Here is a 15,342-nt window from a genome sequence, read left to right as displayed (position 1 = left end):
GGGAGACAGGATGGACCTGCTAATGACTGTATAAGAAGCAGGAGAAGGGTAAGCGGCTCTCTCACAATTGTGACAAGGTTATCTGGGTAATATTTGCAGCTGCTGGAGGGATAATAATTGGAGTGTTAATAATTGTATGTCTTATTTGTGGATGTCTGGGTATCTCATGTTGAAAGCATTTGTGTAAGTGTATGTGTTTGAGACAAAGTATTGTTGTGAAGTGAGTTACTCCACGAGGAACATGGCCAGAGATGATACAAACAAGTTTGCTTATTGTTTTAAGTGATATATTCTTGTGGTATGAATGAGAAGTGCAAGGGGCCTCTTTGCGTGATTGTGTGATTGTGCTGTGTGAGTGAGACACAGCATCGCTGCGAAGCAACATCCCTAGCGCTTAGTGGCTTGTTGACTGATGTAGATTCTATTAGGCATGCTACTTTACAAAATCGAGCTGCTACTGATTCTTGCTTTTAACACAAGGGCATGGTTGTGAAGAATTTGAAGGTATGCGTTGCATAAATCTTTCTGATAATCCTCAGATGGTTTACCGACAAATTAAGCAACTCAAGGAACTAACAGGGAAGTTAAAAACAAGCTCATTAGGACTTGATACGTGGCTAAGCGACCTAGGTATCGTGGGTTGGTTAAGGGAATTAGTCAAGATGGCAATTGTAATTCTGCTTGTGATTTTCACTCTGTTCCTTATTGTACCTTGCTTATTGCAATGTCTGTTCTTTGATAGAAAAATCTATAAAAAGCATTTGGTTGGCTGAAAATAAAAAAGGGGGAATTGAGGGGAAGGAATTCGCAAGTAGCCTTGCGCTGTTTGACACGTCCCTGAACTAAAGATAATGAGGAAGTAAGTGACAGAAACAAAAACTTGAGCAAGGTCGAGATAAGTAACTTGGCTGCAGTGTTAAAGATGAGCTTTGCGCAGTGGCCAGTTGCTGGCTGGCTTGAGGCGCGTGTCTGAGGGTCTCTGACCAATTGTATGATAGATTCAGGCGCGTGAACAGCGTTTGGGACTATGGGGAAAGTATATGTAGTGGAGAAAAATTGTAATAAACGTCTCCTGTTCAAGAGCCATCGGGAGTCCGTGTCTTTCATTCCTTCATCCCACCAAAGCTCTGTCTGGGAAGCTGCGTCAGTTGTGGTGAGTGCAGAGCTTAGAGAGGCCGTGTGCTGGGTGGATGCCATCACTCCCTGGTCGAGCTGGCAAAGCTCCCGTACAAACTGCCATGCAAACTGTGGTGCCATACCACACCCTGGCTGACACACCACAGCTTGATTGCCGCACTCCTGGTCACTCATGCTCCCTAGGGGTTGCCTTTGTACTTGTGGGGGGGTGGGGGGGGTGGCCACCGCTGCTCCTGGCCCCGCCCAAGCCTCGCCAGCTGCTCTTGTGAGGGCTGCCAGCTCCTGGCAGCTCTCTCCACTCCCATGGCTCTCTCCACTCCCTGGGGTTTCCTCGATGCAGGAACCCCACTGCATGGAGGAAGAAAGAGGTAAAAGGGAAACCTTTTTTTAAACCTAATGAAAAATAATAAGTTCATCTTTTACAGATTACTGGAAACTAGTACTAACCAGTTACTTAGGAAAGGTGGGAAATTTAAACACAAACAATTGAAGAAAGTATATTAATGACATCGTCTTTGAAATAAAAATTAATTTAATGAAACAATCTCTACTAGAAATAGTGCTGTTCAATTAATATTTTTTATGGAAGATCAGAAGCTATGCTATTGTCCAAGTTTTCATATTTATGCGTCATTCATGATGTCCATTCTAAGACCACATATACTCTATACTTTCATTTGCACCAAATGAAAATTGGCAGAATGTATGGTCTGAAAGATAAGAAGTCTTCAGAGACAATGGAAACAGATAATGGCTCAGAGCTTCTATTTAAGGCTGAAGTGTAAGTTGGCAAGTTTCAACTGAATCACTGCATATACAAAAATCAGGAAAATGTTCTCACTTTGCTTTATTGATGGAATAATAAGAAATAGCAACAACAAAAAAAATTTTGGGGAAATACATTTTTTAAAAAGTCTGTTGTTTAAAGCCAGAGTTTACCTGGACATTGGCAAAATCAACACGGTTGAGATCACTGAGCATCTGGTTGATCTGAGAAGTGTTCTGAAGCACAGCTCGAGCTGCCTGAGCCAGGTGATTAAGCGATGTGTATCTTCGCAGAGTCTGGGCAAAGGCACTTACAGTGGCAACCTATGAAAAAAATCCATTTATCTCAGATCAGCTCTCAGATGTTCCAGTTCACATATAATACAACGAATAGAGTTTTTCCTATTCTTTTTTTTTTTATGCAAAAGAAAATGATTTCAAATCCTGTGTTTTATGTTTTGAAATTCAACTTAAATGACACTTAGCATAGAAGTTAAAATGTTGCTACTTTTAGATTTTAAATGACATTCAGTGTACATTTGCATAAAGTAATGAAAAGTGCAGTAAGCTTCGTTTACCTTGGTTTCTATCATTCTCTGTGGAATATTGTTCATGGCACTGGAAAGCCAACCTTCAAGGCTTTTTGCAAAATTGCGAATGGCTTGGGTCAAGGCACCTAAACATTAAAGAACAAAAATACAGTGAAAAAGGTAAAGGTAGCAAGTTAACTCTCTTGAAATTGCTTGTATCCTCAGTATTTAAATATTCCACACTGAGATCTGCTGCATGTATTGGCTCAGAGACTTATCCAGTCTAGGTTTGGATCCCTCCCAATACAAAGAAGGATGTTGATAAACTGGAGCAAGTTCAGCAGAGGGCCATCAACATGATCAGGTAGCTGGAGCACATCCCCTATGAGGAGAGGCTGAGAGAACTAGGCTTGTTCAGCCTGAGCATGAGAAAGTTTTGGGGAGCCTAATAGCAGCCTTTCAATACCTACAAGGTCATCAAGAAGATGAAATAAGACTCTTCACAATGATGCACAGCAGGGGGGGTGATACACACCAGGCATAAATTGAAACAAGAGAGGTCCTGACTTGGAAGAAGAATTTTTTTCATGGTGAGGACAGTCAAGCAGTGCAACAGGTTGTCCAGAGAGTTTTGTGTAGTCTCTATCCCTGGACGTTTACAAGACCCAAATGGATAAAGTTCTGAGCAATTTGGTCTGAATTCAGCACTGACCATCTTTGAGCAGAAGGTTGGACTGGAGACCTCCTGAGGTCCCTTCCAACCTGAATTATTATTTAGGTTTTGATTTAACAAGCACAACTGACCATTTCAACTAAGACCCTTTCAAGAAATCTATGACTAGTAGTGAAAATTGTTTTGAGCATTCCTACAGATATATTGGCAATTGCAACAATTGTTTCCTATCCACTGAAAACTTCTATCATGAATTTTCACCCTTCAATTTTGCCTAAATGCTTTTTCTTTTAAAGAGCAAAACCAGGTAGGAAACAGCAATTACTGAAATACTGCTGTTTCCTTAAGTAAGCACGAAGTACCCTGAACCATTGCCATTATGCTGTTTACCCCAGTTTTAAAGAACAAAATGCAATGTGCAATGTTCAAAGACAGTATCAATAATCAATATATAAGAATGCGTTTAGCTAAAAGAAAGTAGGATTGTTCTTACTGCTGTGAAATCTTGGTGGAGAATGAATGTTGCAACAATAATGAAGAAGAAAAAACAAGACAAGGGAAATCACATATTATCTTTAAGTGATTTTTCACTATATCTAAGAAGAAATAGTCCAAGTAAAGAGACTAAGGAGACTAAGGAGACTAAGGAGTAAAGAGACTAAGGAGCATCAGGGTGTGTGAGCAGGAGACTGACTGGTGGAGTAACTCCCTGGTGTGCCAGAGGGAAGGGCGCCGGGGGGATGCCCCCCAGAGGGAGGTGGAGCCCCTGCCCTGTTGCTATTGGGCAGAGGGAGGGGATCAAAAAGACGAGGAGGTTTGGAAGCGAGTCCCAGTTCAGGGTTGCAGGCAACCCCCCTCCCTACCTACCTCGCTTCCCCAGGTACCCCTCCGTAATAGGTTTGAGGCCCTGGATCTTGAAGGAGAGGTAGGTGAGGATGTGGTGGAAGGCCCGCCTACGAGGTCACATCAGAAGAGGCAGTCGACACCATGCCTCAAGACTGCCTCCGAAAAGAAAGAAAGAAGGGTAATTGTAGTAGAGTGGAACAGAGGGCCCAATATGCAGAGTTGACCCTCATCGAAGGGAAGTCTGTAGTCTACCTAGAGCCTGGATCAGGGATATCACCAGGACGCTCCTCAGCCTGGTGCACTCGACAGACTACTACTCACTACTGATCTTCCAGATAGGTGGGGAGGAAGCTGCATCCTGTAGTCTGAGGGGAATGAAGAAAGACTTCAAGGCCTTGGGACAGCTGGTGAAAGAGTCTGGAGCACAAATCATTTTCTCTTCCCTCCTTCCATTCTGGGGTGATGATGTGGGACGGAATAGAAGGATCCAGTCCATAAATGATTGTCTATGTGACTGGTGCTACAGGCAGGGCTTTGGGTTCTTTGATAATGGCTGGTTTTATAAGACACCAGGCCTGATAGTAGTATGCGGGAAAGGTTTATCTCACAATGGCAAAAGGGTTCTGGGACAGGAATTAGCAGGGCTCATTTGGAAAGCTTTAAACTAGATCCAAAGGGAGAGTGGAATGTAGCTGGGCTTGCACCGGTGGGGCAACGCCCTAGCAGTGATGAAGACTGGGAGACCTCCCACCCCCCTAGGGTGAAATCAGCATGCTCAGCTCGCTCCCTGAAATGCCTGTACACCAATGCATGTAGCATGGGGAATAAGCAGGAGGAGTTAGAAATCCGTGTTCAGTCAGGAGACTATGATTTAGTGGCAATTACAGAGACATGGTGGGACAGCTCACATGACTGATCATGGATTCTTTCCTACTCAGGAAAGACAGGCCAGCAAGGCGAGGTGGTGGAGTTGCTCTTTATGTGAAAGAGCAACTACAATGTATTGAGTACTGTCCAGGGGCGGATGAGGAGCCAGTTGAGTCTGTGGGTGAGAATTAAGGGGCAGGCTGGCATAGGGGATACTGTTGTGGGTGTCTATTACAGGCCACCAGATCAGGATGAGTTGACGAGGCCTTCTACAGGCAGCTGATAGCAGCCTCGAGAACACAGGCCCTGGTTATCGTGGGGGATTTCAACTACCCTGACATTTGCTGGAAGGCTTACTCAGCCAGCCATCCCCAGTCCGGGAGGTTCCTTCAGTGTACTGATGATAACTTCCTGATGCAAATGGTGGACGTGCCAACTAGGAGAGGATTGCTGCTGGATCTTGTCCTCACTAACAAGGAGGAGCTGGTTGAAGCAGTGAAGGCTGAGGGCAGCCTTGGTTGCAGCAACCATGAGATGGTGGAGTTTAGGATCTCATGTGGCAGGAACAGAACACCAAGCAGAATCACAACCCTGGACTTCAGTAGGGCCAACTTTGGCCTTTTCAAGCATTTGCTAGGGGAAATCCCATGGGACAAGGTACTTGAAGGAAAAGGAGCCCAAGATAGCTGGTTAGCGTTCAAGGACTGCTTCTTCCGAGATCAAGATCAGAGCATCCCAACAGGTAGAAAGTCAAGAAAGAGAGCCAGGAGACCTGCATGGTTAAACAGGGAACTGCTGGGCAAACTCAAGTGGAAGAGGAGAGTACAGATCATCGAAGGAGGGGCTGGCCACTTGGGAGGAATTTAAGACTGTTGTCAGAGGATGTAGGGAGGCAACTAGGAAAGCTGAGGCCTCCCTAGAATTAAACCTTGCAAGAGGGGTCAGGGACAACAGAAAGGGCTTCTTCAAATACATTGTGGATAAAACTAACACTGGAGGCAATGTAGGCCCACTAATGAATGAGGTGGGTGCCCTGGTGACAGAAGATAAAGAGAAGGCAGAGTTACTGAATGCCTTCTTTGTCTATAATGCTGGAGGCTGTCCTGAGGAGTCCCGTACCCCTGAGGATCCAGATGAAGTTGGAATAAAGGAGGAGTTTGCCTCGGTTGATGAGGGCTGGGTTAAGGACCGAGCAAGCTGGACATCCGTAAGTCCATGGGTCCTGAGGGGATGCATCCGCGGGTCCTGAGGGAGCTGGTAGAAGTCATTGCTAGGCCACTCTCCATCATCTTTGGTAAGTCGTGGGCATCAGGAGAGGTGCCTGAGGACTGGAGGAAAGCAAATGTCACTCCAGTCTTCAAAAAGGGCAAGAAGGAGGACCCGGGTAACTATAGACCGGTCAGCCTCACCTCCATCCCTGGTAAGGTGATGGAACAATTTCTCCTTGGCATTGTCTCTACACATATCAAGGATAAAAGGGTCATTAGGGGCAGTCAACATGGCTTCACCAAGGGGAAGTTGTGCTTGACCAACCTGATAGCCTTTTATGAGGATATAACCAGGCGGATAGATGATGGAAAGGCAGTGGATGTGGTCTATCTTGATTTCAGTAAAGCCTTTGACACCGTCTTCTACAGCATCCTCGCAGCTAAACTGGGAAAGTGGTCTGGATGATCGGGTAGTGAGGTGGACTGTAAACTGGCTGAAGGGAAGAAGCCAGAGGGTTGTGGTTAATGGGACGGAGTCGAGTTGGAGGCCTGTGTCTAGTGGAGTCCCTCAAGGGTCGGTACTGGGACTAGTATTGTTCAATATATTCATCAGTGACTTGGATGAGGGAATGGAGCGTGCCGTCAGCAAGTTTCCTGATGACACTAAACTGGGAGGAGTGGCTGACACGCCGGAAGGCTGTTCTGCCATCCATCAGGACCTCGGCAGGTTGGAGAATTGGGCGGGGAGAAACTTAATGAAATATAACGACGGCAAGTGTAGAGTCCTGCATCTGGGCAAGAACAACCCCAGACACCAGTATAAGTTGGGGACTGCCCTGCTGGAAAGCAGTGAAGGGGAGAGGGACCTGGGGGTCCTGGTGGACAACCGGATGACCATGAGCCAGCACTGTGCCCTTGTGGCCAAGAAGGCCAATGGCATCCCGGGGTGTATCAGAAGGGGTGTGGTTAGTAGGTCGACAGAGGTTCTCCTCCCCCTCTACTCTGTCCTAGTGAGACCACATCTGGAATATTGCATCCAGTTCTGAGCCCCTCAGTTCAAGAAGGACGGGGAACTGCTTGAGAGAGTCCATTGCAGAGCCACAAGGATGATTAAGGGAGTGGAGCATCTCCCTTACGAGGAAAGGCTGAGGGAGCTGGGTCTCTTTAGCTTGGTGAAGGGGAGACTGAGGTGTGACCTTATTAACATTTATAAATATGTAAAGGGTGAGTGTCAGGAGGATGGAGCCAGGCTCTTCTCTGTGACACCCAATGGGGCAATGGGTGCAACCTGGAACATAGGAGGTTCCGCTTAAATACGAGACAACTTTTTTACGGTGAGGGTGACAGAACACTGGAACAGGCTGCCCAAGGGGGTTGTGGAGTCTTCTTCTCTGGAGACTTTAAAAATCCGCCTGGATACATTCCTGTGTGACATGATTTAGGTGTTCCTGCTCCAGCAGAGGGATTGGACTAGATGCTCTTTCAAGGTCCCTTCCAATCCCTAATATTCTGTGATTCTGTTTTTCTGTAAAGACTGGCTTTTGCTTATGAGGCAAAAAAACATGCTTGGTAGAGTAAGAATTAATAGTGAATGGAAGTCACCTACTATGAGACATGCCCTTTTTCAAATTGAGTAATCAGTGAATCCTGCAATTAGGAACTTCCTGCTAGCAAAGTTAGCCAATTTGCTTAAAAAGAAAGAAACATTATATTTTTTTTACCTCATCCTTTTCTTCAAATTTGTAGTGATAAATACTAGTAAGTACTGTTTATGTAACCCAAATATGGATGCTCATTGGAAACATAATTTGGATTTATAAAACTTCTGTATTAGCTCAATACTCTGTGGAACAGGCTTTTCTGTCTTTTTATTTTCTTGAGGTTTCCAGGCAAAGAATACTCTTTTGTTCTGGACATAGGATTTCAGGTACAGTCTTACCAGTGATAAACAAAGGGGAAGGATCACTCCTCCCCTTTTTTTTTTCCTGGAAGGACCAGTGGGTGGAAAGAAGAATGTATGGTGGCAGACACACAAATCTAAAAAAGAGACAAACTTCATTTTTCTGTCCAGCAGGACCCCCAGGTCCTTCTCTGCAAAGTTGCTTTATAGACAGTTAGCCTCCCAGCCTGTAGTGTTGCATGGGGTTATTTCATTGCAACTGCAAGACTTGGCATTTATCATTGTTAAACTTCATGACGATCCCATCAGCTCATTTCTCCATCCTTTCCAGGTCCCTCTAACCTCCAGCATACTGAGCACTCTCCGCCAATATGGTGTCATCTGCAAACTTCCTGAGAGTGCACTCTGATCCATCATCCAGGTCAATAATGAAGACGTTAAACAATACTGGTCACAGTACTGATCCCTGAAGGACCCCATTAGTTACTGGAACCCAGCTGGACTTTGCAACACTGATCACAGAATTGTTCAGGTTGGAAGGGACCTCTTGAGATCATCTACTCCAACCCCTCTGCTCAAATCAGGGTCACCTAGAATAGGTTGCTCAGGGCCTCCATTAAGAAAGAAAAGATGGGTTATTGTCATTGGTGACAGCCTTCTGAGGGGAACAGAAGGCCCAATATGCCAACCAAACTCACCTCTTATAGGTTTGCTGCCTCCCTGGAGCCTGTGTTAAAAGTGTTAAAAGAAAACTTCCTAGCCTGGTGGTACAGCCCTCAGATTATTATCCATTATTGTTTTTTCATGTAGGCAGCAATGAAGTTGAGACAAGAAGTCCAAGGGCCATCAAAAGAGACTTCAGGGCCTTGGGATAATCGGTTAAGGGATCAGGAGCACAGGTAGTGTTTTCTTCTATCCTTCTAGTTGCAGGGAACGATACTGGAAGAAACATGCAGACCCACCTTATCAAAACCTGTCTCCAAGGCTGGTGTCACAGGCAGAATTTGGTTTTTTTTTTGATCATGGGATGGTCTACACGACACCAGACCTGCTGGCATGTGATGGGATGCACCTTTCTCAAAAAGGGAAAAGGATTTTTACTCAAGAGTTAGCAGGGCTGATTGAAAGAGCTTTACACTAGAGTTGAAGGGTATAATGGATAAAAACAGGCTCGCTGGTGATAAGCTATGGGATGGCACGCCAAAATTTGAGGGACTGCATGCTAGCGAGATCCTTTAGTCTGCTCCACAAGGTGCTGGGTATGCTGAAGCACATTTGAAATGTCTCTACACCAGTGCACACAGCATGAGGAACAAGCAAGAGGAGCTAGAAGCCTTGGCTCAGTCCCAGAGCTATGACATCATTGGCATAAGAGAAACCTGGTGGGAAGAGTCCTGTGACTGGTATGTTACGATGGATGGTTATAGGCTCTTCAGAAAGGATAGGCAGAACAGATGAGACAGGGGGGTGGCACTGTATGTAATGCAGGGGCGGGACTATACAGAGCTTACAGTTGGTGATGATGAGGATGAGAGCCTCTAGGTAAGGATTAAGGGACAAGCAAATAAAGTGGATGTTGCTGTGGGAGTATACTATAGACCACCTGGACAGGATGATGACACTGATGAATTATTCTTTAAGGAACTGAGAAATACTTCTAGATCAGCTGCCCTTGTCCTTATGGGGGACTTCAATCTGCCAGATGTCAACTGGGAATATACTTGATACCAACAGGTCCAGGAGATTCCTAAAACACGTTGATGATAACTTCTTGGTACTGGTACTGAACGAGCCGACTAGGAAAGGAGCCCTCCTAGACTTGTTGCTTGTAAACAGGGAGGGTCTCGTGGGTGAAGTGGTGATTGGTGGCTGTCTTGGCCATAGTAAGCATGAAGAGGTCGAGTTGAAAATTTTTAGTCATAGGAGGAAAACTGCACCAAAACTTCAACCCTGGATATGGGGAGAGCAGACTTCACAGTGCTCGGGGAACTAGTTGGTAAGGTCCCCTGGGAAACTGCTTTTGAAGACATCGAGCTCCATCAGTGCTGGTCACTTTTGGAGTACCACCTCTTAGGAGCACAGGAACAGGCAATTCCAAAATGTCGGAAGTCAAGCAGGTGGGGCAGAAGGTCATCTTGGCTGAGCAGGGATCTTCTTCTAGAACTTAGGTGGAAAAAGAAAGCGTATGGCCGCCGGAAGTGAGGTCAGGCAACATGGGAGAACTACAGAGATGTTGTTTGCCATTGTAGGGAGAAAATTTGTGTGGCCGAAGCTCAATTAGAGTTGCAGCTAGCCAGTGCTGTGGGGAGAATAATTTTTTTTTAAATACTATGTTAACAGGAAAAGGAGGACCAGAGAAAACATCGTTCCGTTACTTGGTGAGGATGGTCGCCTCACAAATAGGGACGTAGACAAAGCAGAGACATTTAATGCCTTCTTTGCCTCCGTCTTCAATGCTGATGATGGGCCCTGGGACCCCAGTTACCCTGAGTTGGAGGACCGTGACTATGGGAACGATAAAATCCCAGCCAACCCTGAACCTGTGCAGGATTTACTGCTCCAGCTGGATGTATACAAGTCTCTGGGGCCCAATGGGATTCATCCCAGGGTACTCAAAGAGCTGTCTGATGTCATCACAAAACCTTTCTCAATTACTTTTCAACAGTCTTGGGAATCTGGAGAGGCCCCAGTTGAATGGAAGCTGACAAATGTTGTGCCAATTTTCAAGAAGGGCAAGAAAGAAGACCCTGGTAATTACAGGCCTGTCAGTCTCACTTCCGTACCTGGAAAATTATGGAGAAGATTATTCTGGGAGTTATTGAAAAACACCTGAAAGGCAATGCAGTCATTGGTCACAGCCAACACAGGTTCAGGAGGAGAAGGTCCTGCCTAACGAACTTAATTTCCTTTTATGACAAGGTCACCCACCTAGCTGAGGGAAGCCAGTTGATGTAATCTTTTTGGATTTTGGCAAAGCTTTTGATACTGTTTCTCACAGTGTCCTTCTGGACAAAATGTCCAGCATACAGCAAGATAAATAATACGATGGGTGAACAATTGGCTGATGGGTTGGACTCAAAGGTTTATAGTACATGGGGTTACATCAGGGTGGCGGCCAGTTACTAGTGGGGTTCCACAGGGCTCCATTTTGGGGACGGTTCTCTTTACTGTTTTCATAAATGACTTGGATGCAGGACTTGAAGGTATACTGGGTAAGTCTGTGGACGACACTAAATTGGGAGGAACAGCTGACTCCCTCGAGGTTAGAGAGGCCTTTCAGAGTGATCTTGAGAAGTTAGAGGGCTGGGCAATCACCAACAATATGATGTTTAACAAGAACAAGTGCTGTATTCTGCACCTGGGAAGGGGCAACCCTGGCTATACGTACAGACTAGGGGATGAGAGGCTGGAGAGCAGCCCCGTAGAAAGGGATCTGGGGTTGTGGTCAACAGCAAGTTGAATATGAGTCAAAAGTGTGTTCTGGAAGCCAAAAGGGCCAATCATATCCTGGGGTGCATCAAGCACTGTGTAGTGGGTTTATGTTGCAAGGTTTTTGTAGCAGGGGGCCATAGGGGTGGCTTCTGTGAGAAGAATCTAGAAGCTGCCCCGTGTTAGATAAGGGCCCCACTGCTGACCAGAGCTGAGCCAATAAGTGATGCTGTTTGAGCCTCTGTGAGAGCATATTTAAGACAGGGGAAAAAAAAACACAGTGCCACACAGCAGCTGGGAGAGTGAGAGGAGTGAGGAACAGCCTTGCAGGCACCAAGATCAGTGAAGAAGGAGGGGGAGAGGCGCTCCAGGCACCGGAGCAGAAGTCCCCTGCGGCCTGTGGTGAGGACCATGGTGAAGCAGGCTGTCCCCATGCAGCCCATGGAGTACCACGGTGGAGCAGGGTTCCACGCTGCAGCCCATGGAGGAGACCACGGTGGAGCAGGTGGACCTGCACTGATGGAGGCTGCGGCCTGTGGAAGACCCCTGCCGGAGCAGATTCCGGGCCGGACCTGTAGCCCGTGGAGAGGAGACCACGCAGGAGCAGGTGACCTGGCAGGAGCTGCTGCCCGTGGGGGATCCAGATTGGAGCAGTTTGCTCCTGAGGGATGGACCCCGTGGTACGGACCCATATCTGGAGCAGTTCTTGAAGAGCTGCTGCCTGTGGGAAGCCCACGCCGGATCAGTTCAGCAAGGACTGTATCCCGTGGGAGGGACCCCACAGCACAGGGGACGAGAGTGACCGAGAAGGAGCGGCGAAGAAGCAGCGCTATAGACTGACCATAACCCCCATTCCCCCATTCCCCTGAGCCGCTCGGGGGAGGAGGTGGAAGAGGGTGGATGGGGGGGAAGGTGCTTTTGGTTTCTTTCCTTTGTTTCTCACTTCTCTAGCTTGTTAGTAATAGGTAATAAATCTTACTATTTCCCTATGCTGAGTCTGTTTTGCCCATCACGATAATTACTGCGCGATCTCCTCGTCCTTATCTCAACCCTTGAGCCCTTTTCATCGTATTTTCTCCCCGTTCCTCTTTGAGGATGGGGAGCGAGAGAGCGGTTGTGGTGGAGCTTGGCCGCCCACCCGAGTAAAACCACTACACACGGCATTGCTAGCCAGTCAAGAGAAGTTATTGTCCTATGCTACTCTGTGCTGGTGCAGCCTCACCTTGAGTACTGCATACACTTTTGGGTGCCACAATATAAGAAGGACATAAAACCATTAGAGAGTGTCCAAAGAAGTTCTATGAAGATGGTGAGGAGTCTAGAGGGCAAGACGTATGAGGAGAGGCTGAAGTCACTTGGATTGTTCAGCCTGGAGAAGAGGAGACTGAGGGGAAAACTCATGGTGGTCTACAGCTTCTTCACAAGGGGGAGCGGAAGGGCAGGTGCTGATCTCTTCTCACTGGTGACCAGAGATAGGACCTGAGGAAATGTCTTGAAGCTGTGACAGGGCTGGCTGTATATTAGGAAAAGGTTCTTCACTGAGAGGGTAGTCGGGCATTGGAACAGGCTCCCCAGGGAAGTGGTCATGGCACTGAGCCTGCCAGAGTTCAAGAAGTGTTTGGACAATGCTCTCAGACATACTGTCTGATATTTGGGTGGTCCTTTGGGGACCCAGGAGTTGGACTCAATGATCCTTTTGGGTCCCTTCCAACTCGAGATATTCTCTCATTCTATGATTATTCGCATCCTCCTTTCAGGTATTTATACACATTGATAAGATCCTCCCTGAGCCTTCTCTTCTCTAGGATGAACAGTCCCAACTCTCTCAGACTCCCCTCATAGGATAGGTGCTCCAGTCCCTTAATCATCGTCATTAATCATCTTTGCTGGAGTCTTTCCAGTATGTCCATGCCTCTCTTGCACTGAGGAGCCCAGAACTGGATACAGGACTCCAGGTGTGGGCACACCAGCACTAAGTAGAGGGGAAGGATCACCTCCTGTGACTGGCTGGCAATACTTTGCATAATGCAGCACAGGATACCATTAGCCTTTTTAGTGTCAAGGGCACATTGCTGGTTCACATTCAACTTGGTGTCCAACAGGACTCCCTGGGCCTTTTCTTCCGAGCTGCCTTCCAGCTGGGTGACCGCCAGCGTGTACTGGTGCATGGGGTCGTTCCTCCCCAGGTGCAGGACTTGGCACTTCTTGTCGAAGTGCATGAGGTTCCTGTCAGCCCATTTCTCCAGCCTGCCCAGGTCCCTCTGGATGGCAGCATGATCCTCAGCCACTCTCATAGTGTTGTGTTGTCTGCAGAAATGTTGATGGTGCACTTTGTCCCATCGTCCAGATCATTAATGAAGAAGTTGAAATGGGATTGGACCCGGTGTGTACTCCTGGCCCTGGACTGGCCTCCAAATAGACTTCGTGTCACTCTGTGCTACTGTGACCTCCTCTTTGAGGATGGAGGACTGCTTAGGAAGCAGTATCCACCTGACCAAGTAGAGCAAAAGCATCTTTGCCAACAGGCTGGCCAACCTGGTAAGAAGAACGTTATAATAGGAATGATGGGGGAGGGTTGGCCATCAGTCAAGTGAGGAAGTCACAGAATGGGTAGGAAAGCAAAGAATGTTAGGTAAACAGGAGAGAACTCATAATCAACAAAATGAGGCTAAAAGGGGCCCACTTCCAGCATATGCACATAAGGAAATGTCAGGATAACAGCATTATGGAAAAGCTCTCATGCCCTTTTGGGGAAATAAGTACGAGTGGGTGCCTCTTTGAAGTGCCTGTACAATAACGCATGCAGCATGGGGCAAAACAGGAGGAATTAGAGGTCTGCGAGCAGTTGCAAGGCTATGATCTCAGGGATCAAAAATATTGTGCAGCACTGGAGTGTTGCAATGGATCGATTTAGGAAGCCTCTTTAGGAAGGACAAGCCAGGAAGACTCTTTGTGAGAGAGGAACTGGAATGCATGGACCTTCTCCTAGGGATGGATGATGAGCCAGATGAGAGCTTAGGGGTTAGGGTTAGACGAATGTGGGTTATCTTGTGGGTGTCTGATACAGACTGCCTGATCAGAAAGAAGTCGATGAGTCCTTCTTCAGGCATCTGCAATAAGCCACGTGTTTGCAGCCTCTGGTTCTCATGGGAGACTCGAACCACCCCAATATCCGCCAAAAGTCAAAGTACAGGGAATACTGTAAATACTGTGTTAAACATATTTAGTTCTTTAAGGAAAATATCTTTTTTCCTTTTTTTTTTCCTAGAAAAATACTATGGAAAACATATAATGTGATCTTTTTCACATTATTGTATAACAGGATGACCTGTTTTAAAAATACGTATGGAAAGAAGCACCTCAGTGGCAACTTGATTTCAGAAAAAAAAAAGTATTGAGCACTGAAGAAAGAGGAACTATAGCTAAAAATGAAGAGGAGTTCTAAATTCTAAAGAAATAGTATTCCCTCTTTTTAGCTAAACTATGTTGTTAGAGGACAGTGACGTATAGAGTGATCATGAAATTCTGATGAATTCTGAAAACTTTTTGGTACTTTTTCCAAATATCCAGAAAAAAAAAAAGAGGCCTGCCTATGATGGGGTATTTCTACAAAGTAATGCTTGCAAATGTTTTCCTGAGTTGCTTCTTAAAACATAGCTCTCTGACATATGGTCTGATTTTTGGGTGGTCCTGTGCAGACCCAGGATTTGGACTCGGTGATCCTGGTGGGTCCTTTCCAACTCAGGATATTCTCTGATTCTGGGTTTCATCTTGATATTAGAAAGGAATTTTTAACAGTGAGAACAATCAATCACTGAAACAGTCTCCCCAGGGATGTGGTAAATTCTCCATCACTGAAGTTTGTCAAGATGCAACTGGACAGTGATAGATCATAGAATCATAGAATGGTCTGGGTTGGAAGGGACCTTAAAGATCATCTAATTCCACCCCCCCTGCCGTGGGCAGGGACACCTCCCGCTAGACCAG

The 15,342-nt window shown here is 46.4% G+C and overlaps 1 protein-coding gene across 1 annotated transcript in view; it reads right to left on the bottom strand.

Moving 5' to 3' along the window:
* The window catches only part of LOC121062890 (transcription factor RFX3-like), a 215,500-nt gene that overhangs the window by 22,401 nt on the left and 177,757 nt on the right, over window positions 1–15,342 (bottom strand). The window contains exons 12-13 of the mRNA XM_040543181.1: window positions 2,481–2,578; window positions 2,077–2,226 (exon numbers count right to left, since the gene is read on the bottom strand). Coding sequence (XP_040399115.1) covers window positions 2,077–2,226; window positions 2,481–2,578 — 248 coding nt within the window. The remainder of the gene's footprint in view (window positions 1–2,076; window positions 2,227–2,480; window positions 2,579–15,342) is intronic.

Source organism: Cygnus olor (assembly GCF_009769625.2).
Source record: "Cygnus olor isolate bCygOlo1 chromosome W unlocalized genomic scaffold, bCygOlo1.pri.v2 SUPER_W1, whole genome shotgun sequence".
Taxonomy (NCBI): Eukaryota; Metazoa; Chordata; class Aves; order Anseriformes; family Anatidae; genus Cygnus; species Cygnus olor.
The sequence above is the reverse complement of the archived record's forward strand: the minus strand, read 5'-3'. Positions and strand labels throughout refer to the sequence as shown.